We start from the raw sequence: 24,184 nt of genomic DNA, 5'->3' as shown, positions 1-24,184 counted from the left end.
AAATGTTCATGATAAATGGCATATTTCAATGTAACAAACATTCTTTTGTTTTGCTTATACATTGTTCCATGTGGCAACAGTATGGTACTGTAGATAAAACAAAACAGAGGAAACAACATCTATAATGAAATAGTGGTTTTGAAATAAAAAATAAAAAAATGTTGAAATTGTTTCAACATTTCTATAAACAAAGAGAGTGAAAGCAATACTGTTGTACAGTGTGCAATTGAAATACAGTTTCCTGTCAGGCTCAAGTTTTTCTATGTTTCGAGAACATTTTCTCAGGTCCAATTCTAATGAAACATTTTGGGAAATTACATTAAATATTCAAATTCATGTAATAAGTGGAGCAATATGTATTTGGTAATGTCATGTTTGTTTCAAAGAGGTAAGAAAGGTGTAGAGGAAAATAACATTGAGCCATGGTGTAATTTCTCTAAGACAGGTGTGGAATAGATTTTACGGAATGCAAACATTAGCAGTTGGATGTTCAGAAATTTAAAGTATGGGTACTACTAAACCAGAGAGCACGAGCCCTCTTTGGTGAGACAGACCCTGTACTAGATTTTCAGAAAACAAAAGTGACAACATGACTCAACCTCCACTGGTAATGTGGTACATGTTGACATGATGGCTCAAAGCTCACACTTGACAAAACAGCCACAACATAAAGAAACATTATGTCTTACTTGGTTTAGATAACATGGTTAATCAGCTTATGCAAAAACTTTAAGGGCTGCCCACCTTCCCTTTCAGTCAGCAAGGGTTGAGGCCTGGCCTCTTTTACCAGATTTACCTCTCACTTGAATACTTGTTCCAGAAAAGGGTACATTGAATATGTACCATTCTAGGTTGACAAACTAGACTGTACTTATTAAAGCATTTAAAATAATGTAATCTCACAGTTATGCAATTTGTTAAATAAAATTGAGGAGTAAATTGTCTTAACACTCAATGTGTGTGTTCTTAAACACGGTTGGGGTTTTACATCTTGCTCTGCTCAGGGAAATGTGCTTCATTGTCATAAACAGGAATTGTACTCATTTCGTGTTCATCCTTATTTTTGTCCTCTTCATCAAACTGAGCTTCAATCTCTGCTGGGTCCACGTAGGTGTAGAAATAGGCCATGATTGAAAAAACGATGGAAACCGCAACCAGCAAAGCAGAAAACAAGACATACTCAGCCCACTGTGTGCGATAAGAAAGAAACAATATCACAGTGAACAAAATAAATAAAAGAACACATTTGCATTGATAAATGATCTTTCTCATATGACTATGTTCTAAGTAATTATCACATTCAAGCAAAACCTAATAAATGGTTTTAAGTATTTAAACTGAAAAGATAACTGGCCTTCAAAAACATATACTGCACAATTCAGTACCAAGGTAAAAGCCAAGAAAAGTGTTATAAGGCATAGTGAGACCATGTTAAGGTAAAGGCAATCATGAAAACAATGGCAAAGCAGAGTAAGACACGTGGTAAATAATGCAGTGTAAAAACCCATTATTTGGCTGTTTGGTGTGATTACGACAATCAGTCTCTAAAATAATCTTAAACAGTACAAGGTCCCATCCTGTCTCATTGGTTTGGCTTGGAGGGAGTATGAATATGTATGTGGTGAGGTAAACGGCTCAGCATGGGCTTGGGCTGTCCACTCCTCATTTTGCGAAACAGGAAGCTGGCCCCCAGAAAGCTTGTCACAATCTTTTTCTATTGTTTTATTCCTGCCTGCTTGGAGACCCCCTCAGTATAAAATATTTTAATAACATGGATTTTACATCGTCTTCCTAATGTGCACACACCTGATCAGGGAGCTGTGCCACTCCTACCATGATCAGCACAATGATGTTACCAACAGCAACTGTCAACAGCCAGCCAGCCTGGAGAACCGATTTCATATTGGAAGGTGCCTGCAATGAAAAAAAAATGCTGTTATTAAATATTTGGATTCAAGCTTAAGTGCCGGTGTATGGAGTTTTTAGACACACGGCTGCCTCTTCACATTGCTGGAATGGTATCTGGTTGTACCACCAACCTGTGAGTAAGAAAACTCCAGCCCAGTGACTGAGAAGACCACTTCACCAACTGTCATCAGGAAGTACTGCGGAATCTGCCAGGCCATGTGAATTGTGTTGGGTTGGATGTCTTCAATGTACGTAAGGGTGGCTACCTGCTGCCTTTCACACTACAGAATGGAGAGATTCAAATGTATTTTTGTTTTAAAAAATAAGGATAATGAAACCAATCAAATTAGTCTTTTTACATATGATTGTTTAAATGTATTCAATTTACATTTAACTCTGAACATTCTTTATAGAAGTAGGAGGTTCCTAACTTCATCAGACGTATTAACAGTAAATGGGGATGGCAGGTTTTAAACTTATTCAACTCTGCTTTTTCAGTGGGGGTGGTTAACAATATCAACAATCTTGGCATTTTAAACTGAAGGTGATATTTCGTTTTGGGCTTAATGGAACACTTTTATTTTGGTACTGGTAAGTTAATTGAAATAATGCAAACTGTTACCAGTAGAAGTTGAATTTAGCTACAGTATATCATGATTTTATAAGCTATATAAAAAAAAAAAAAACTCTTACATTTAAATTCTGTATGACAACAGTGTAGTAGCTGCCAAATCCAAAAGATTTTGAAACTTTGCAGGTTCTTTCTAATATGTCGTTGTAACTGAAGACGAATTCACTCCTTTAAAATAGAAATATATACAAACATCACAAAGAAGAACTAAAAAAAGTATTTTGAAAAAATGACTTTATTCATTTGAAATTATTAACACTCACTCTCCTTCTGGCAGTAGCACGTAACCTGAACTTGTGAAAGGCAGAACATGCCCAGGTTCTTTGGACCCTGCCTTGATTAGAAGTGTTATGTTCTTCAGGGCATTTACAAATCTATAAAGGCAAAACCAAAAAACAAACAAACAAACAAAGAGAGGATACCACAGTTATCTTAACTTGTTTAGATGCACTTTGTATTTCAGCCATCAGATCTTCGTTAAAAGCCAAAAGTTTAAAGCACCTCAAACATGTCTTCTCTCTATGTCCAGCTGCAACACCAGAGTGTAACAATTAAACCTGCCCCCCTGCAACACTCACCCCTGTGACTAAGAGATACCACATGTGTTCCACTTGGTAAATCTTAATGACATTTAGCAAATGGAAGCAACAACAAGAACATATTAGTTAAGATTATTGTGTTTTTTTCTTTTTAGACCCAATCAAGTTGCTCTATAATGATGACAGTAAATATGTTTAAGTTTAAAAATATGCACTGTATTACTGCTCTATTGAGTAAAATACAGCTTTCTTATTGGTATGAATATATAGGAGTAGTTGTTCCGTGGTTTTTAAAAAAAGATCAATCATTCGATGGTAGGATGTGCTGTGACTGTGAGTCTTTGTGATAAAACGGTCCACTCAAGGTGTTAAACACAGATTTTTCACCTCAATTATCAGAATACACTTCTGCTGGTCTGCATTTTTATCCTACATATTTTCCAGCTCACTGGCATTCATATTCTTTGTGGTTTCATTTCTTTGACTAACTGTACTAACTGAAAATGTATACATACCTGATGGCGTTATTCCCTTCTGGCTTTTGTTTAGTATCATTAAGCTGAAAAAAATACAGGTTCCGTATATGAAAAGTTTCAATGGTTTTTTAAAAATCTATATTTTAACACCTGAATAAAGTATGTTCAAAACAAACTGTGCTCATCATTGCAGTTGTTTATGTGCACTATGCCCGATCCCAGATCCAAAATGAATAGAATGGACGGAAAATACCTATGACAAGCTGTAACAGGGGAGATCTGAACTGACTATCTGGCACATCCATATTACTGCAGGTAGAGGGCAGCAGTCTCGTGGGATCCGCCTGTTGGTCATGGCGATGACACGGAGAGGTGGGGAAGAGGGTGTGTGCGCTTTCCCTCTCTCTGAGTGGCTGAGGGGCGGGCCTTGGGAGACTGCTCGGCCCATAAGAACTGGCTTGGTTGTGCACTCGGGTGGCCGTGTTCGGGGAAATACAGTGTCACTGGCCGAAGAGGCCAGAGTGAAACAAGGAGCAGGCGAGCCCGGGTGAGGGGACAGCCTTCCGTAAAAACTAATTTCACAAAGTAATATAAATAAATACGTACCCGAGGGGACGTGTGTAGATATATGGGGAACCTTGGCCAACCCCAGTGTATAGGAACAACTAAGTGTAGGACGGAGACCCGTGCTGACCGGCTTAGCGGCAGTGGGGGCACTGCATAAGCAGCACTTTTGTTTGTAGTTTTATTACTGTGTTTTATTTTCCCTTTTTCTTTCGATCTTCTGTTTTCCTTATTATTTTTGAGCACTTGTAGGTGCACGGAATGGTATACCTGTGTTGGTAACCCCGTGGTCCTGTTTTACTGTCGGCAGTATACAGACCACGGACAACAGCGCCCTCTGCGGGCTAAAATAAATTTTAAAAAAGAAAATAAATAAATCTGGGCATCTGTGCGGTGTTTGCAAATAAAATCTGTCTCCCGTGTCAGTGAATACCCCCACCCTGTCCCACAAGCTCTGACAAAATCACTGATAAAGCTTTTTTAAGAACTTAAATATAAATAATATTAGTGACTACTACTTTAACATATTTTACTAATTTATACTTTACTAATACAGTGAGGCTCTGCTTACAACGCTTCAACCTAGTTGCTATTTAAAGATGTTTATACTATATTGTTATGAACAAAATAAAGTCTGACATTCACAAAACTGAAGTTCAAGAAGCCAAAAGCAGGCATGTGGTAATTTTGGTAAATAAAGTTTGATATATTATCAATGTAAGTTTGGCAGGGATGAGGTTAAAATCCCATCCCTGCCAAATCCATGTGTGGAATGTGCCCAGGTGCTAATTGATTGATTGATTTGTCAAATAGCCCTGGCCACATGGTATATAAGAGGAACCAAGTGCTTTGTTCAAGACAGAGAGTTACTTTAAACAAAGGGATGGCAGCAGCAGGCTATGCTCTCTGTCCTGCACCAAGCTAGCCTTTGCTTGGGTTGACCAGCCTTGACCGCATGGCTGCCCTTCCACAAGCCATAAAACACTAACTTAAATATGTGACTTTATTTTATTAATAAGTACAGATGATGTAAATGTGTTACAGGACACTGTACTGTTCAGAACATACTTATTACTTATGTTCAGTTTACAGTGTAGTCTGTTTTCCTGCAATAGATTTTTAAACATAATCACACTTGGGTCAAATCAGAGAACATCATATCACTCATAAGAATCACAGGCTTAAATGAACAAATTGTTTTATACTGTACTTACCAACAAGGATTGAATTGAAGGGACATTCTTCACTAAAAGAGTGTGTCGAGTAGCGCTGTTAAATACAGCGACTGAGTTGGTATTATTGTTTCCATAGGATACAATGAAATTGCCAGCACCTTCAGATGAGAAATCTTTGTAGGTGGTGGCCTGAAAGTGAAGGTTTAAGAAGAGATGTTTTTAATTCATTGAGCAGAAAATCTCCTACCACCATTGTCAATGTAGCTGAAAAAAGGGTAAACAACATTTGGCAACTGAATACAAAAATGTGTCCAAATTAAAATACATACATACATACATACATACATACATACATACATACATACATACATACATACATACATACATACATACATAAATAAATATTCAGCACCAGTCATGTGTCTGCGCTCACCAACCGTTAACTGCTTAGACTGTGACAAACCCAAAAGCTTCTGGTTGTATTTTCCTAATACATGCAGTAATCTTGATTTTTACATGTTTAAATTCAAAGCTATGGTATTGGCAATGAACTCAAAAAGACCTATGTGGAGAACCCAGTGATGCAATCACATTATGAAAAGCTGAAATAGAAAATGTTATACAAAGTGTATCTAAACAACAACAAGAACATATTTGTTAAGATTACCTGTACCGAGATGCTGTTTAATTGTATAATCATCTGCTTCAGCCATGAGCAAAAGCTCAAGAGAGACCCAGACTCCCTCTTGTGGAGACAGTTAATATATTTTTGTGTTTGTTTTGCAGTCAGGTTCCCCATGTTATGTCAGACTGGGTACCCAACAAGCACACACAAGGGAGTAAAAGTTTAGCATTCCTGCTCCCAGAAATCATTACCTGTTTCTAAAATGACAATATTTTTCTATACATGACAACAATGGGTTTACCACACAGAAAAGGGGACAATAGTGTTACTTATATCCCTTTTATTATAAATAATTCATACAAAATAAGAGGCATTTTCAGATAATATATTTGAATGTTTTTTTTTTTATTGTTGTTAATTTTCATGATTTACCTTAAAAGAGTCTGCTGAAAAATGTACTCCTGATATGTTCACATGAACAGTAGCATCACCTAAATTGAGGACTTTCATTTGACATGTACCAGCTGATGGGAATTTGGGCAGAGTTCCCTAGAAAACAAAGCGTTTGAACAAAATAAACACACGTGCCAAGGAAGAATCTTTATGATAACATTAAATGGTGTCTTTAGGGATTGCAAGTACATTTAAGGTAAGTTTTAGGGTTCAGCGTATTGCCGAGTATATAATCACGCATTGAAAATGACAACATATACTGTAAGAGTGTCTGAAATAAGGCATGCAAACTGAGAGATGTGTTTATCCATAGGCTTGTTTGTTAAAGTTCAAGATATAGCTGAAAATACTACAAATACATATTTGCTATGTATGTGCTTCTTTCAAAACTGCAAATGTGATTCCTTCATAGCTAATGGAAGAGCACTAGAATTAAGGTTAATGGGATCATTTAATCAGCTGTAACACTGATAAAAAAAAAAAAAACTATTGTTATGCAGCGTTGTAGTATTATTATTGTAGAATGTATTACTGCATGTACTTGTGATTATTTCAGTAAACCGCAGTGTTCAAAATGGTCTGTATGAGGTATTGTACTCACATCAATTTTGATTTGCACCAAAGCAGCTACTAGAAAAGCCAAAGCAGCAAGCAGCATCCCGACTGTCATTTTTCTCAATGGTCTGGAACAAACACAGACAAACAAGGTGGTTTGTTGCTGTTTTTTATGTTTAAAAACACACAAAAAGTCAAGAATCTGATTCATCATTTTGGCTGCTGCTTTCATCAGTGTAATCCTTTTTAGAGATGCAGAGCCCTTCAATTTGCTGAGCAGGTGGAAGGTGCATCAGGGTAGCAGTGTGGAGTAGTGGTTAGGGCTCTGGACTCTTGACCGGAGGGTCGTAAAAACCCAACTGTATAAATGGGTAATTGTATGTAAAAAATAATGTGTGATATCTTGTAACAATTGTAAGTCGCCCTGGATAAGGGCGTCAGCTAAGAAATAAATAATAATAATAATAATCAACAACACACATAAATAGAAATACTGTATATTTGTATTAGACCTCAAAGGCCAATTTGAAAGGCTTTATACAAAAACACTGTCTTCCCCTTTGCCTCCAATCCGGACCATGGAGGTTTATTTAACCCATTAAAGTGCATTCTTTCCACTATTCTTTCTCAAAGATCCAACTAAAATAAGATGGCAAATGATTTATTACATCAATGTCCTGGCTCCCTTTATTATGGGTGTCCATTAGTGCTGCTTAACAGGGATTAACATTAATATATATTTAATACTGAACCTGATGAGTAGGCATGCTGACCAGAATGTGTGTAGATATAATGACATGTCCTAGATTTGTGTAGCTTGGTGTTAACAAACCCAGGGGAATGTTAACATGGGTAGGACACATTGTCCAATTGGCTGAGCAGACGTTATTTTGTCAAGTTCAGATTGCACTCACGTGAAGTTCAGCTTGCACTTCTCAATCAACGGATATACAACTCCATTTACAATAGGTACCAATATAATGATCAGGATCGGGTTTGCAGTCTGTAAAGAAAAGCTGAACGTCAAACATAAAATACAAAAATACACAGAGCTTAGTGTAATAAATACTGGCAAATGCCTACCTGCATTTGGTCTGGCTGAATCCGTACAGGGCCCTGAGAAGAAAAGATCATATATATATTTATAGATCAATATTCTGATAACATGTTTTAAATTGCACCTGCAGGTTAGGTACAACTTACAAAATTTCCATCCATAGTGGTGGCTTGTAAAGTCCATCTTGAACCCTACAAATACAAAAGTCGTGTTAGATTTTGTACTGTTGATTCATTAGTATGCAGGGTTAGACTCCTACAGAAAATAGTGAGTGGGCTGTAAAGTACAAAGCAGAATACGCATCCCAAGGACCAACTGATCCAGGTGACAAAGCCCTATTTTGTTAATCAAATTTACAACTCTACTTAGGGCAGATTAACTATTTCTCTACCCATCTGATCCCATGTAAACAGGGCCGGATTAACAAAGTCAACAAAATTAATCAATTTTAAAAATGCAAGCTATACAGACATGCTCAAATTTGTTGGTACCCTTACAGCTCATTGAAATAATGCTTCATTCCTCCTGAAAAGTGATGAAATTAAAAGCTATTTTATCATGTAAACTTGCATGCCTTTGGTATGTCATAGAATAAAGCAAAGAAGCTGTGAAAATAGATGAATTATTGCTTATTCCACAAAGATATTCTAAAATGGCCTGGACACATTTGTTGGTACCCCTTAGAAAAGATAATAAATAATTGGATTATATATTTCCAACTAATTAGTTTCTTTAATTAGTATCACACATGTCTCCAATCTTGTAATCAGTCATTCAGCCTATTTAAATGGAGAAAACTAGTCACTGTGCTGTTTGGTATCATTGTGTGCACCACACTGAACATGGACCAGAGAAAGCAAAGGAGAGAGTTGTCTGAGGAGATCAGAAAGAAAATAATAGACAAGCATGGTAAAGGTAAAGGCTACAAGACCATCTCCAAGCAGCTTGATGTTCCTGTGACAGCAGTTGCAAATATTATTAAGAAGTTTAAGGTCCATGGAACTGTAGCCAACCTCCCTGGGCGCGGCCGCAAGAGGAAAATCGACCCCAGATTGAACAGAAGGATAGTGCTAATGGTAGAAAAAGAACCAAGGATAACTGCCAAAGAGATACAAGCTGAACTCCAAGGTGAAGGTACGTCAGTTTCTGATCGCACCATCCGTTGCTTTTTGAGCGAAAGTGGGCTCCATGGAAGAAGACCCAGGAGGACTCCACTTTTGAAAGAAAAACATAAAAAAGCCAGACTGGAATTTGCTAAAATGCATATTGACAAGCCACAATCCTTCTGGGAGAATGTCCTTTGGACAGATGAGTCAAAACTGGAGCTTTTTGGCAAGTCACATCAGCTCTATGTTCACAGACGAAAAAATGAAGCTTTCAAAGAAAAGAACACCATACCTACAGTGAAACATGGAGGAGGCTCGGTTATGTTTTGGGGCTGCTTTGCTGCGCCTGGCACAGGGTGCCTTGAATCTGTGCAGGGCACAATGAAATCTCAAGACTATCAAGGCATTCTGGAGTGAAACGTACTGCCCAGTGTCAGAAAGCTCTGTCTCAGTCGCAGGTCATGGGTCCTCCAACAGGATAATGACCCAAAACACACAGCTAAAAGCACCCAAGAATGGATAAGAACAAAACATTGGACTATTCTGAAGTGGCCTTCTATGAGTCCTGATCTGAATCCTATCGAACATCTATGGAAAGAGCTGAAACTTGCAGTCTGGAGAAGGCACCCATCAAACCTGAGACAGCTGGAGCAGTTTGCTCAGGAAGAGTAGGCCAAACTACCTGTTAACAGGTGCAGAAGTCTCATTGAGAGCTACAGAAAACGTTTGATTGCAGTGATTGCCTCTAAAGGTTGTGCAACAAAATATTAGGTTAGCGGTCCCATCATTTTTGTCCATGCCATTTTCATTTGTTTTCTTATTTACAATATTATGTTGAATAAAAAATCAAAAGCAAAGTCTGATTTCTATTAAATATGGAATAAACAATGGTGGATGCCAATTACTTTTGTCAGTTTCAAGTTATTTCAGAGAAAACTGTGCATTCTTCGTTTTTTGTGGAGGGGTACCAACAAATTTGAGCACGTCTGTATCTGATCCAATACACCAACATGGAACAATCTGAACAATAATGATTACTATGCAACTGTTTAAACGTTTAAAAAAAAAATCTATTATTTTACATACTGTTTGGTTTGGTATGTCATACAAGTTAACTGTAAAGTGAGAGCAGAGGTAATTCTACTACTACATAATGTTAAAAGCAGTGTGGACACAAGAGTAAAACAAACTAAATGGTAACTTTACAGGTAAAGTTGTGGGGCTTGCTTTATTGGGAAATTGAATTGAATACTGTCAAAAGTCACAATGTTTACTAATTGTCTCATGCTTAGAATGTGCTATAATTTGAAATTTCTCAAAGTTTTAAGACAGTTAATTTAACAGTGGGAAGTAGCCTACTGAAAGAAGTTGATGCGGTTACTAAAACAGCTGTACCTTGATTGGTAGATGCCATTCCTGTTTTGATTTCATATTTGAATAACAGAGAAGTAGAGGAAGATGTCATACCCTATAACTTTTTGTCTAGCTTGTTGAGAAAGTGGTCAAAATTTCAGTTGTTTATAAAAAGTTTGAGAAAATTTAGTTGATGCAGTTACTAAAACAGCTGTACCTCTTGACTGGTAAATGTTATTTCTGTTTTGATTTCAGATTTGAATAGCAGAGTAGAGGAAGATTACATACTCTAACTTTTTGTCTTACTTGTTAGGAAAGTGGTCAAAGTAGCTGATTTGTGTCAAAAGTTACATCGTTTACAGTAAATAGAATGTTGGAAGTCTGGGAGTTTTTAAACAATGGGGAGCTTTAGAATGTTGAAAAAAGTCCCTAAAGTGAATGAAGATGGACAACAAAAGGACAAAAAGCTTAATAGTTTAAAAAGTATAAAGATATCAAAAAGTTGTATACAAGCACACTATTCCAGACCGGTCTACACGTTTTAAAGTTTGAACGGCGTTTCTAGCTTAAACGGTGTAAGAGGAGTAGCGTGCCAAAGAAGAAGAAGAAGTATGTCGAAGATTTAAAGTGGGGACTCTTGCTTCGCAAGCCCCACTAATAATACTGTTATCCTTTGACAGAATACAGAACACAATATGCCAAAAACAAAATCCTCCCAAATATAATATTCAGTTCTCAAGAGAACACAATTAATAATACAGGGACGAGGACACACCAATATTTCTTGCTACTTGAAGTTATTTATGGTGGGGGGTTCATTTCATATAGTATTTTATATTTTATTCATTGATTATTGTTAAAAAAAAATCGTAATGAAAAATTGTACTCACCCCCCCCCCCCCCCCCCCCAAAAAAAAGTGGGTGAACGGTGTCCACCATTGAAAAATAGTGAGTGGACAGCGTTCACCTGCGTTCACCCTCGAGTCTAACCCTGTTAGTATACTAATCATATTAGTAAACCAAGTCTGATTGATGTAAAATGAGACAGAAACTAGAGACTACATAGTACCACAAAAGTGATTTTTGAAAACTTAAACAAAAGCAATGCTAACAAAGGTTGGTCGGTTGGTGTTGGTAACAGTTTAACATAACGTGTAAGTTTTAGGCAGTCCTTTAATTGCACTGTATTTAGGTATGCGGTTGTGAATTTACCATGCAATTACTATGTAACAAGACATTAATATTAATAACCATGAAATTACCATCAGTTATGACTAATGTGCATTTTCTTTAAATATAACAGTACCTGCTGATCAAAAAGTGTCCAAAACATAGGGAATGGTAAATACAGGAACAGGACTCTCAAGACCATTTTGATTTGAGCAACAAGACGTTTCTAGAGAGGGAGAGTATATTATTTTTGATGGTATACACAGTACAGACAAAATGATATGTATAGAACAATAACAAATATACAAAACAACAAATGCAGTCAAACATCTCATCTGAACTATTAGTTTTAGCCATTTCCTCATGTAGTTTTCTTTTGTATGGTGCTTTAAAAACAAATACAGCACAAACAAGGGGAACATACATCATACTTATCAGAGGCCCAGTCCATCCAGTGTTGTCTCTTTGGGTACTGATCGCTTCTGTGTTTAAATCTGTTATTCAGGGCAAACTGTTTGCATCAAAAAGAATACGAAAATAAGCATTATCTTTGATAGCAAAGTTCACACATTACAAAAGAAAACGACATTCGCTGCCTATAGTGCAATATTAAGATTCTCACAGGCAGTTTATTCTACTTTTAAAAAATGTCTGTCTACATTTGAGTTTAAATGTTGAGATAGTAATTTTAAACAGAGAGAGAGAGACAGAGACAGACAGACAGACAGACAGACAGACAGACAGACAGACAGACAGACAGACAGAGAGACAGAGAGAGGGAGAGAGAGAGAGAGAGAGGTCGAAGAGGTCAGGCCAACGAGTATAAATAAATATACTGAGCATCAAAAGAAACTTATCACTCATATTTGGATAAAATGCACTAGATGTGATCGAAAAATGACAAACTCTGTCTCAGAGCAGGTGCAGTGACTTTTTATTGTGCTGACCAACAATTTATATTTTACTGTCTGAAGTTATGGGGGGACGGGTGATACTGTGAAAGTCACAGGCTAGTACTGTGTGTGGCCACTGTTGGAAGCAATACAAGCAGTACATCTGCGACGCATGCTTTGCACCAAGTTTCGGATGTCTTGTTGGATCAACCCCCTCTTGTAGTGCCTGGATAAGCATCTGCCTGTTCAGTGGTCTCCGAGCCTTAGAAGCCACACGTCGCCCATGTTCATCCCACAAATGTTCAATTGGGCTCAGGTCTGTGGAATAAGGCATCCATGGCATGACTCTCATGTTCACATTCTGCAAGAAAGCTGTCGTGACACGAGCAACATGTGGAAGTACGTCGCCTTGCTGGAATGTTGTCACATTAGGATGGGCTTGCAAGAAGGGCACCAAGTGAGGGCTTAGGACTTGGTCAACATATCACTGTGCAGTGTGCAGTGCAGGTGTTGTGACTCTTGGTCTCCCAGTTCGTGGCCTGTCGTTGACAGAGTGTGTCTGGTTATACCGTCTCGCCAGGTTTGAAATTGCTGGCTGTGAACATCCAAGACGGCGAGCCACAGTACACTGACCCAGTCCAGCCTCCAACATGCCGATTGCACAAAGACGCTGCTCTCTTGACAGAAGTGGCATATTGGTATTTTTCTGTGATTTTCTTAAATTAATTTTATTCAAGCTTGCAATTCAACAGCTGAAATCACTCCGATCAACGTCCAATCAACTGTCTCACTAATTAGGTGATTAAGGATGATTAAAAAGAAACCAAAAACATTTCTTCAATGTCCATCATTTATATACCTTATTTTTTCCAAAAATAAATGTGTCATAATAGTGATAAGTTTCTTTTGATGCTCAGTATACAATTAAAATAAACCAATGTTATTGGTTTTCTGAACAAGTAACTTTTTCTATATATGCAGTTAACATGTTGTCATTTAATTTACTGTGGCAATATCAATAGCTACACTTAATATAGTGCAGCTATTGATATTAGTCAATATATGTCAAGTATATGTTGCTGATTTATTTTCTAAAATACAATGAATGATATCTTTCCTTACCCCAATGCATTTGCAAACCTGAAGCATTATGTTGCCCTGAGGGGATACCTTCTTGTACATGCTACTTCCAGCAATGAACACAACTGTAATAAAAAACAAAACACTATTTCATTCTGGTGGAAGTCATGACCTTGGAAACATCTTTATGAGGTGGCCTAGGGCCTTCATAAATGCTGTGAGGTGCTCTGGAGCCCTTACGAACCAGGGTTGTGTAAGGTTTCAAGGAAAATTGGCAGGAAATTAGTAGGAAGTGTGAGGAGTCCTTGTCAGTTGCCCCACAATCATTTTGTTGTGGTTGCACTGGTCAAGAAACACAGCCAGCTAATTCCTTGATATAAAAAAAAACACATACTCAGAGAAACAACCATCAATGCGGCTGGAACTCCAAAGGCCAGTGGGTAGCATTTTTGCTGTGTGTGGATGCCACACTCTTGTCCTGTAATATAAAGAAATGTTCAGTTCGATAACAGCAATAAAAGTAGCTAAAATTCTTCCATGGAAAAGACATACCCTGCTAAGAAAAACATTACTAAACACCATTATTAAGATTTTCTTATCTATGTTTTTTTTTATAAAACAAAAATTATAAACACCTTTAATATCTTCACTTTATGGTGACAATATCTATTTTTATCTATGAAAAAGAGGATCCTTCTGTAGAACTACAAGACTACAGCATTACCTGTAATGCCAACACAATAGACTTGTAAGACATATTTTATAGTGGTCGTGAAATGTACCTCCTTGTGCACATGATATGTCCTGTAGTTATCGTTTAATTCACCTTTTATGTTGGTTTATACCACTGTGATACTGCATGTGGAACAGCTTATTAGGACTGACTAGTCTGCTCTTACCTCGGAGGATTGGGGTGATTACAGTGGAGAGAAGACCCCCAGCATTAACAGACAGGTAAAAGATGGAAAAGAAGGTGCTTCTTTGTTTTTCCTACAGAAAAAAAAGAACAATGGCAGAGTAATTTAAGTTTGGGTGTTACCAATTAATCATGGTTAATAAAAGAAAACATTTTAAGCAGGTCAGTGGTTTGAAACAGTGTGAGACAAGCACACAGATAAAACTAGTACCTTTGCAAATCCTGCATATTTTCTTCCGGCCTTCCTGAGTTAGATAACAGCTAATTCTTTAAAGTAACTTTTTGTTCACAATTGGAGAAATTACACAATGACATATTAAACTAAAAACGTACCATCTCACAGGCATTTCTGTTTGACACTGTGAAGCTTTATCATTTTCATTGTAGCATTCAAAAGACTATTATAACACACCCAAGACCATAATACACACACTTCCTGTTGCCATTGGCATAACTTATTTTGGCTATCTACACTTGAAGAGAGGCTGCCTGAATGGAGTGTTGTTAGGTGAAGTGCAGTCATAAAGTAAACTGAGCATGGGAACTCTCAGGCAAACAGAAGAGTTTCCTAGTTTCCTGTGAGTGATTGGGGGATGCTCAGACAGCATCAATAAAGGGCGCCTTGCAGGTGTTTAAAGAGGAACACTCGTATTTGGAAAGGGGATGACGTCCCCATGCAACAACAGTAAACAAGAGGGCACCTTGACTGTACCCCATGAAGAAATACCTCTTATAACAAGTATAATATGGTAGTAAATGTGTCACTCCAGTAAGTAAATAGGTTCTGTCATAGTAATTATACTAATTTTCCTACTGTATATTATATGCATCTACATACTAATGCAGACCTGCTATGAAAAACATATGATTTATACCAGGTTAAACTGATTCCTTTTAGCCAATAAAACAGGAGTGGTGTATTCAAATTGTTAATTCTGACCTGGTGGTCCTCAAACTGGTCCCCACCGAAGGCAGTCACACAAGGTTTAATTCCCCCAGTACCCAGAGCAATCAGGATCAAACCAAGCATTGACAGGACACTGAAACAGAACAGTCAACATTATCCAGCAGAATTAAGAAGGACTTTGTAAGATATCAGTGTACTTGTGTACATCATAAAATGTGATCATGATGTGGTGGTATGTGAAAAACAAGTGTTTGAACCCTCTATAAACACTGTGGTCACATTTCAAGAGCAGTGGAGTACATGTTAGCTGCTATGTTACTATAGTACAGGGCACATGCAAGAGCTGAACTTACATATGTAAAGTTAAGTTGTTGGGGGTTCGTTCCATCCCTGTCAGTGTCTGTCAAGTCATGAATGGTACTGATTGCCATGGTCACCATGACCCACTGTGTAGACTATGGACAGGTAGATGATGGTTCTGTGGAAAATCAAAATAGTATTAAATATCAGATTTAGCTGTGTTATTGCAGTAGTTATCTTGGACCTAGCATAATCTTTTGATACATTTCAACTGCTTAAATATTACAATAATTGATGTCAGTAACATACAAATCCCCTGCTAAGGATATTCCAGGAACTCAGTGGATATGAGACCTTGGTGTCAGTGATAATTACACTGGGTTCACATTTTAAATAAATAACTTCAAAGCATGAGGAAGCCATATCACATCCATATAACTTTTCATCCTTAAGTTTTAGTCTGTGGGTATGAAAGCAAATACTCACTTAAACTTCCCAAGCCATGAGTCAGCAACAATAGCTCCAAGGATTGGGGTCAGATAACACAAGGCGACAAAAGTGTGATAGATAGAGGTAGCAGTATCATCGTCCCATTGGAGAAAGTATCTGAAGTACAGGACGAGCACAGCTGCATTGGAGATGAGGAAAAACTCGTTAAAGTAATTGTAGCTAAGGAAATAGGTCCATTCATTTTCTCGACATGCATATACATTCATTATATAGGTCAAATGTCCAGTTTTGAAAGAAACACATGCTTTAGCATACATGTTTAAAGATGTACTAAGATGGGCCAGTCACAGTGCAAACATACCGCAAATTGCATTTTCGTTACGACAATTCGCAAAGTGCACATTTTGTCGTATGTACTAAGAAAAAATATGTTAATGAAGAGAGCCGCAATATACTAATTTAAATATTATTTGCGTCATCTTAGCGAGATCTCTAGAGAGAGTTGTGCGACATTTTTTCAAATAAAATAGCGGTAGTTGAGTTGTGGTTTGCTGCAGCAGAGAGTGCCCGAAGGATAACGTCTATACAAGCAAGGGTGCAAGAATCAAAATAACATGTTTTTGTTAAATGTAAACGTCATCTGTACAATGCATTCTGTTCCATCTTCATTTTACTTATTTTAATAGTGTTATATATATATATATATATATATATATATATATATATATATATATATATATATATATAATAAATGAAAGGCAGTTTAATCCCACCAGATTCTATAGTGGGGCCCCAACCTTCACCCCCAAAAAGCTTTTCATAATCATACAGTAGCCTGGTGTGGGTTACTGATTGTACATTTTTTAAAAAACTTTTTTTTTCTTTTCATTTTTTAAATGTTTTCTTTTTTGTTGACCTTTTAATTTTTTTTATTTACTTCATTTTTTTCAGTTTTGTCTTGGTCCTGAAGCATTTTTGCTAATTAAGAAAGAATATATTGTAGCGTTCTGCGCTATGGGGATGAGACAGACTCGGGGGAGACCAGATGAGGTTCCACGTACTTTTATTTTTTTAAATTTCTTAAATAACACAACGAAACCTTGTTTGGGCCGGGGTTCACGCCAAAATAACAAATAGCTGTCTCTTTCTCTTTTACACCGCAGACTCACTGGGGGTTCACACACTGCTTCACCGACAAGCACTCGCTCAGCCGGTACTCTGATAGTAGCTCTCCAGTCAGACATTCACACGCGTTCTCCCGCCCGCGGCTCCCCCCCCCTACTTATAGCCTCCGAGGGAACCGCCCACTGCACACACACACTCACTCACGGAGACACACACCAACGGCGTGCCCCGTACCCTCACAATACATGGAACCTTAAACAGGACGTAACAAACAAGACAAACACAATGTCCAGGATGCTGCCATCGCCAGGATCGTTACAATATGCACATTTCTTTAATGATAATTCCTGTTGACGTGTAAGCAGTGGAGTTTTGTTTTGGTCCGGCTCCAACTCCCTCTTGATGGTGACGGTGGTTGCAAACTCTTATCTCGTGACATAATAAGGGTATGCGGGGGAGAGACCCCAATTGTTTTCTAAAATAGGATAAAGTAAACAGGCTTCCTAACTTAATAGGTACATTTCCAAAAGATTTTGGCATTGTAGTTTTAATTACACAACAATCTAATTGAAAAAAAAGAAAAAGAAAATAAAATAAACATACGCTATCTCAGATTGAATCGATTGCATAGGCTGTTTAATAAGATACTTAGTTCAAGTGAATGACGACCGACCGTCCCATAATGTGGACAAAATGGTATTGTAGCACTTTTTACTTTATTTCTTGTATGTCTGTACAGTAGACTACTTTGACGATAAGCAAGGTGTCTAAAATAATGTCTGTATGTTTTTAAAGTCTTTGTATTACACACTTTAGGTGTAAATCATAGGTGACGTAATTACGCGTTAATTGTTCTACCCCACGTAGTTTAAAGCAATGCAGGGGAAAATCGTCATCACTGAGTTCGACAGAAGCCTGTTGCTTGCAAACTTTTGAGGTTAAGAGTCATGTACATTCGCGGATCGAACAGTAAAAAGCTTGTGCAGCTCTTAAAATACCTTATTACCAACAGTGCTCAAAATATAATATAATATCTCCAATAAACCCTATGACCAGTATTAAAGGGAGCATTACATGATATAAGATTGAAAGCATAATAATCATATTCTTTTTACTGAAACTGGACAACCAATGAAACGCTGAGCTTAATAACTGACAAAAAAGAGTGGTCTTTAATTTTCCACACCATGAACCCTTTTCCCCAAAAAACAAAATCGGCATGAATAAAGCACAAATGTAGTTGTTTTATAAAGGCTCTTTGTTTAAAATTCAACTGCAAAAACTTGTTTAAGTCCCTATTATGACACATGTTTGTTCTCACCTTCTCACCAAAGGATCAAATATTGTTTAAAATATACCAAGCATGCCAAAACATTTAATTTAAATGAATGCATTACATACTAGTAGTGATCATTTCTTAAAAACATATAGAATATAACAATTACCTTTGATCTGGGTTTCCTATCTGCTACTCTTTCTGTGTAAAAATAAAGTAATTCATGTTAGCAGATGTAACATTCCAAAAACAGCAATGTTCTAGTAGATTTGCAGCAAAATATAACAATATTACAGTCGCAACAAATTAATTCATAATTTGTTATATTACTGAAAGCATATGCTTTCTTACTGTGTCAAAATATTAAATAAATCTACTGTTAAATTATTACCCTGAAAAAAACGTACAGAAACTATGTGTCTGAGAAAATGTTACAACTGAAGAATTTTGTAATCATTTAGCACGAGCTGATTGGTATTTTCAACAATCTGATATGTATTGTTTTATATGTTTGCATCGCAAACAATACAAAAATACAATGCTATAAAATACTGTGCTGTTTGAAATATAGCTTTAATAAAAAATATATATATATATCAATAGCACATAAGGTTTTACACAAGACACCCTGTGCATAATGTACCATTATTCACCGACCTGACATGGTGCTGCTTTGTGGAGGCTCCTTGTCCTCTCTGAAAAAGTATCCTGGGGCAAAGAAGGAAGAACAGATGTGGGAACTTATCTTTAAAGTTTACAACTTGGACTTGGTGCATGTGTAATCTTTTCAGTAATAGGACTCAGGATCCCTCTCCCAGAATGAGAAGATCTGGCTGCTCCTCCCCTTTATTGCGGCATGTGTTTGAGCACACCTGAGAAATAGGCTTGGGGTTCCTGGCAACAAACTTGAAACAGCAATAACCAGAGAAAATGCTAAAAATAAAAAAATTTAAAAAACACTTAAAACTTGAGATCAATCAACAGAACAACATCAAAGGCAATGTTTTTGTTTTTTATATGGAATTTATAAAAGTACAACAACATTATCCATCCGTGTGTCAGTAATAACAATACAAAACCACCTCTGTAGATCGTTGTTTAACTTTCCCATTTATTCCCAAAGCCCTTGTCTTGAAACTTGAGGCAAGATCACCAGTGAGTGGCAGTTCTCATTTATTATCATACAAAACTTGTTCCAGATAAATAACTTGAAAACAAACCTAATGCATTATGGAATATAGGCCTATTCAAGTCTAGAATAAAATATTGTCAGCAAGAGAAATATTACAGTGATTTTGCAGTTTACTATGTTCATACTGTTTTTTCTATTCTTTACCATGCTTCCCTGTGTGCTACATGGCTTGCCTTATTACGCCTGTAGTATCTGATCCTGTAAGATACGATACCCTCTATTAACCGATGGAACTGTGTCATTCACACATGCTGCTACCAACTGAACGGTACAGACGGAAACTGATCAATGCACCTTTTATTAGGAGTCTAAAATAGTAAATTCAGCTCTTAGATGGATTAAGTTGCAGATCATTGCTGTCACTTCAGGTAAAATAAACTGCCCAGTTTAACCATGTTCAATAAATGAAAGCAAGAAAGCAAGGGATTAATATAATTACTGTACCATTAAAAAGCTAAAACAAGATTTCAATGGCTACCAGTTCAGCCACCTCATTGACAGTTCGTTGGGTGGGGCACAGCCACCGGGTCCTGGAGATGTTGCCCCACTCCAGGGGGCCGCTGGTACTCCCTGAACCGACGGCAGTACGTTTCTCCAGTGATATTTAGGCGCTGGAGAATCACCTGCTTGACCAGGTCATAATCCAAGATGGCCTCATCCGCCATGGCTCAGTAAGCCACCTGTGCCTCCCTGATCAAGCAGGGGGCAAGTTGGGTGGCCTGCCATTCCGAAGCCATTTCAGTACTATTGCCACTCGCTCAAACGTGACCAGGTAGGGCTCGGAATCATCCTTCAGCATAATTTTCTGTAGCTTCGGCTTGGGGGGGTACCAGCGACGGTACCCCTGACGTCACCGCCGCCGGGTCCCCTAGTGGGCCAAATGTGCAGAGCTCCCCAATCCTCTCGACGAGGGTGGCGTACCGCTGTGACATCTCTTCATGCCACTGCACTTCCCTGGCGTCTCTCCTGCTCTCCTCCACGTTCTTCCACTGGTCCAGGGCTTCCAGCAGCACGGCGATCATGTTGGGGTCCACCAGATCCCACGATGATACCACGTGTCAGGATGTGAGTGGTGCAGGAATGAGTCAGTGTCCACAACAGAGGATGTGTTTGCAAATTGTCCCGTTTTTATTTCAATAATTACTCCCTTCTACCATCAATGGTATTGGGGACTTGAATCACGTACTTAACGTGCCAAACAATAAGCAAACAAAACAATAAATACAGTGTCCAGGGTGCAGGGGTCCGTGCTCTGTGCTGCTGTGTCCAGTTGTGTTGAGGTGGCAGTGCAGGTGCTCCGGGTGGTTCTGCTGGCTCTGGTAGCTTCAGCTCCCGTGGTCTTCGTCTTTCACAAAACACAAAAACAGGAACAAAGCAGCGCTCCGGCTGGATTACGTTTCAGCGTAAGGGGCCGTACTCCCTGCTAAACTCCTCCCTGTGTTCAGTGCGGTGCCACGCTCTATCCAATCACTGCATGAGACACAGCTGATCACCATAGAGCCGTTGAGCAGTCTTACAGCTACGCCCTTTTATCAAGATGGCTGACTTCCGGTTCTGTCCTACCATCGATTCAGCCCATCCCTGTAAAGACATACCGTCACTTAGTGCCCTTCCTGGTCAGGAGGTAGATTTGCAGCTCAGATTCCTTCTCCCCTGTTCACAAGCATAGAAAGATATTTTTTCGTCCTTTACACTTTTGTAATCTTCATGTTTGGTCATGGGATAGTTGATTGCTTTAAGTCTACACTTTTCTGGCCTTTAGCAATAAGATGCAATTCACTGTACACTAGCCTTAAGTAGCATCTAACCTGGGTACCGGCAAAGGACAAAAAAGTCACGTTTTGTACCCCAAAATGTATTAAATTAGCATATCTAGGAATTGGGTGGCAGTGGTCTCCTGTATTATTGCTCTGGGCTACCGACTGCACCAGACTTGAGCAACCACCTAGTGCTGAAGTAAAATCTCTTCAACCTAATTCAACAATATATATATATATATATATATATATATATATATATATATATATATATATATATATATATATATATAATGTAAGAAAACAAAGCCTAATATGTTCTTAATATCTATTGAGACATGAGAGTAAACATGATCATACACAACTAACAACTCACAGTAATCAGTTTTCAACATACAGGTAAAATTATACAGAGAAATTCACTACTTCTAGAGTTTATGAATTTGTTTTTTATACTGTAGGTTTATAATAAATATATATGCAGTCTAAACTGTTTAGCAAATAATACAAGGATTGTACACAGTGCTTTCTTATGTATTGTTATTGTCATTATTTATTTTTTATTTGTGTAACGCTATGTCTGTGTGTTTGTTTTGTTTACCAGGCCTTTTTTCTAAAAATTGGTGGCCAATTAAGGCAGGTTGCATTTGCGGTTCTTCAACACAACCTATAAACTTTGTGGAAACCCAGTTTAAGAAAACTGCACAGTATCAGCAGTCGTGCAAGGCCAAATTGGAACTCAAAGAGAAACATTTAAGTATACCCTCCCGTATTTTAATATTAATTGGGTGATTTGCATTTCAAAGGAGAATTTCTCACCTAAAAGAAAACAAAATGGAAACCCAAATTACTCTAAAGGTACTCCAACATAGCGTGAGAAACAGGTGAGACGTATTTTTATTGCTCCATGGAAAACCCTGATGTACCAAACATTGTTCATTTATAACCTGGACTGGTGCAAATAAAGAAACTACAATGTAGTATAAAGACTCCCTCTGAGATGCAATATTTTCACATACCTGAACCAATAAATGAGATATGACAGGTTCTGCTGTATTTTGTTCTGCTTTCTTGCCTTCACTAAGGGCTCTATAGAGAATAAACAACAGAAGGGGACAGGACCTCTTCTGTGTGCCTCTTCAAGAAAAAAAAAAATTAATAGACGCTGGAACAATAAGTTTCAGCGTCTATGAAAATAATTTATTCAAATAAATAATATTAAAAAACAAGCCATACTGCTGTTCAAGTGGGTATCAATAAAGGGTTACTTACATATGTACCATGATGATCAGCTACATGAGCATGCTTTTATCTGCATTCAACTGCAGATCCCATATAAAACCACCCCTTCATTCAAAACTCTTTTGGATGATGTTTCATTGGAGTAAGATTAGTCAGCACTGCCATTGGAAATAGATTTAAATGTGTCAGCAACAACAGCAACCCATTTTCAATAGACAATATCAGTCCTCTAACCAGGGCCGGATTAACGCAGGGGCTTTAGGGGCTGAAGCCCAAGGCCTCAGATTTTGAGGGGCCTCAAAAATATATGTATATAATACAATATCTAAAAAATTAATAAGTAGTGTATGACTGTATGGATCGGAACAACACGTCTGTTTTACCAAGGAGGAGCAGGGACTGCCTGGTCATATGACTTGACATGTGATCATGTCACGTGCCACTTTTTTTTAACTAGTCTTTTATTAAGATTAATTCTTATTACAAAATAACAGTCATTATTATCCAATGTAAATACACACATTGAGGCAAAATGACAATATTAACAATACACAACTTTCCAAGAAATTAAATAAAATAAAGTGAACTAAAACAAGGGTCTATTAAGAGAAAAAAAGAGAAGGAAAGACATATTACCAAAATGTGTTTAAATGAAACACAAGTCCTCAAAAGAATCCAAAATTCTGATGGCCCTACTATTTTTACATACTGTTAAAGAGTTAAGATACATTTTACAATCATTAAGGAAATGAGAACATTCAGGCTTCGAATTGGACCACTTACATGTATGTATAAAATATTTCCCTAGTAAAATAATGAAATTAACTAAAAAGACAACAGAATGGTCAATATCAGGATTAACAGAACAACAGATTTTATCTTTTAAAGAGAAGCAAATTAGGATTTTATACAAATCAAAGAGTCAATGTGTCATCGTTTCCCAAAATGAAATAGAGGTTTGACAGTTAAAAAAGAAATGAGAAATAGTTTCAGGGAGAGAGCTACAAAAGGTGCATTTCATGTCCAAATCAGGATAAATTGTATTTAAATAATACTTAACTGGGTAAATTTTATGTTATAGTGAAGTGAATTTCTTTCATTTTTGGCAAAAGAACATAATCATTAGTTATAGACCATACTTTTTTTCCAATAGATTGAATTCCAGAATACACAAGCTCTGGGACTAGCATGCTCCAAATTTGTAAAGCGTTTTCTTAAAAAAATGTTTGTACACCTTAAATCCAGAAGATCAATATTACTAATGTGTAAATTATGAAGAGAAGGTTTTAGATGCAGAGAGGATTTGCATAAATTAAAATGATTAAGTGGAATTGCATCAACGATTGTGGCATCATCTTTTTGGTGTCACCAGAAGAGCACATTTTTGCAAAAAAATTGAATAATTAAGAGAATCACCCTTACTATCAAAAAGGT

At 37.4% G+C, this 24,184-nt stretch overlaps 1 protein-coding gene across 1 annotated transcript; it reads right to left on the bottom strand.

The window, feature by feature from the left end:
* Positions 1-352: 352 nt before the first annotated feature.
* LOC117405805 (solute carrier family 15 member 1-like) lies at positions 353-15,864 on the bottom strand. The gene is given in 16 exon segments (XM_059030395.1): positions 353-1,188; positions 1,807-1,914; positions 2,040-2,189; positions 2,602-2,707; positions 2,803-2,913; positions 3,594-3,637; positions 8,010-8,042; positions 8,130-8,174; positions 11,749-11,838; positions 12,037-12,123; positions 13,628-13,710; positions 13,980-14,063; positions 14,485-14,575; positions 15,442-15,541; positions 15,762-15,790; positions 15,792-15,864. Coding segments are annotated over 16 exon segments (1,422 nt in total). The 5' UTR covers positions 15,849-15,864; the 3' UTR covers positions 353-984.
* Positions 15,865-24,184: the final 8,320 nt, after the last annotated feature.

The sequence above is a fragment of the Acipenser ruthenus genome, chromosome 9, assembly GCF_902713425.1.
Source record: "Acipenser ruthenus chromosome 9, fAciRut3.2 maternal haplotype, whole genome shotgun sequence".
Classification (NCBI taxonomy): Eukaryota; Metazoa; Chordata; class Actinopteri; order Acipenseriformes; family Acipenseridae; genus Acipenser; species Acipenser ruthenus.
The sequence above is the reverse complement of the archived record's forward strand: the minus strand, read 5'-3'. Positions and strand labels throughout refer to the sequence as shown.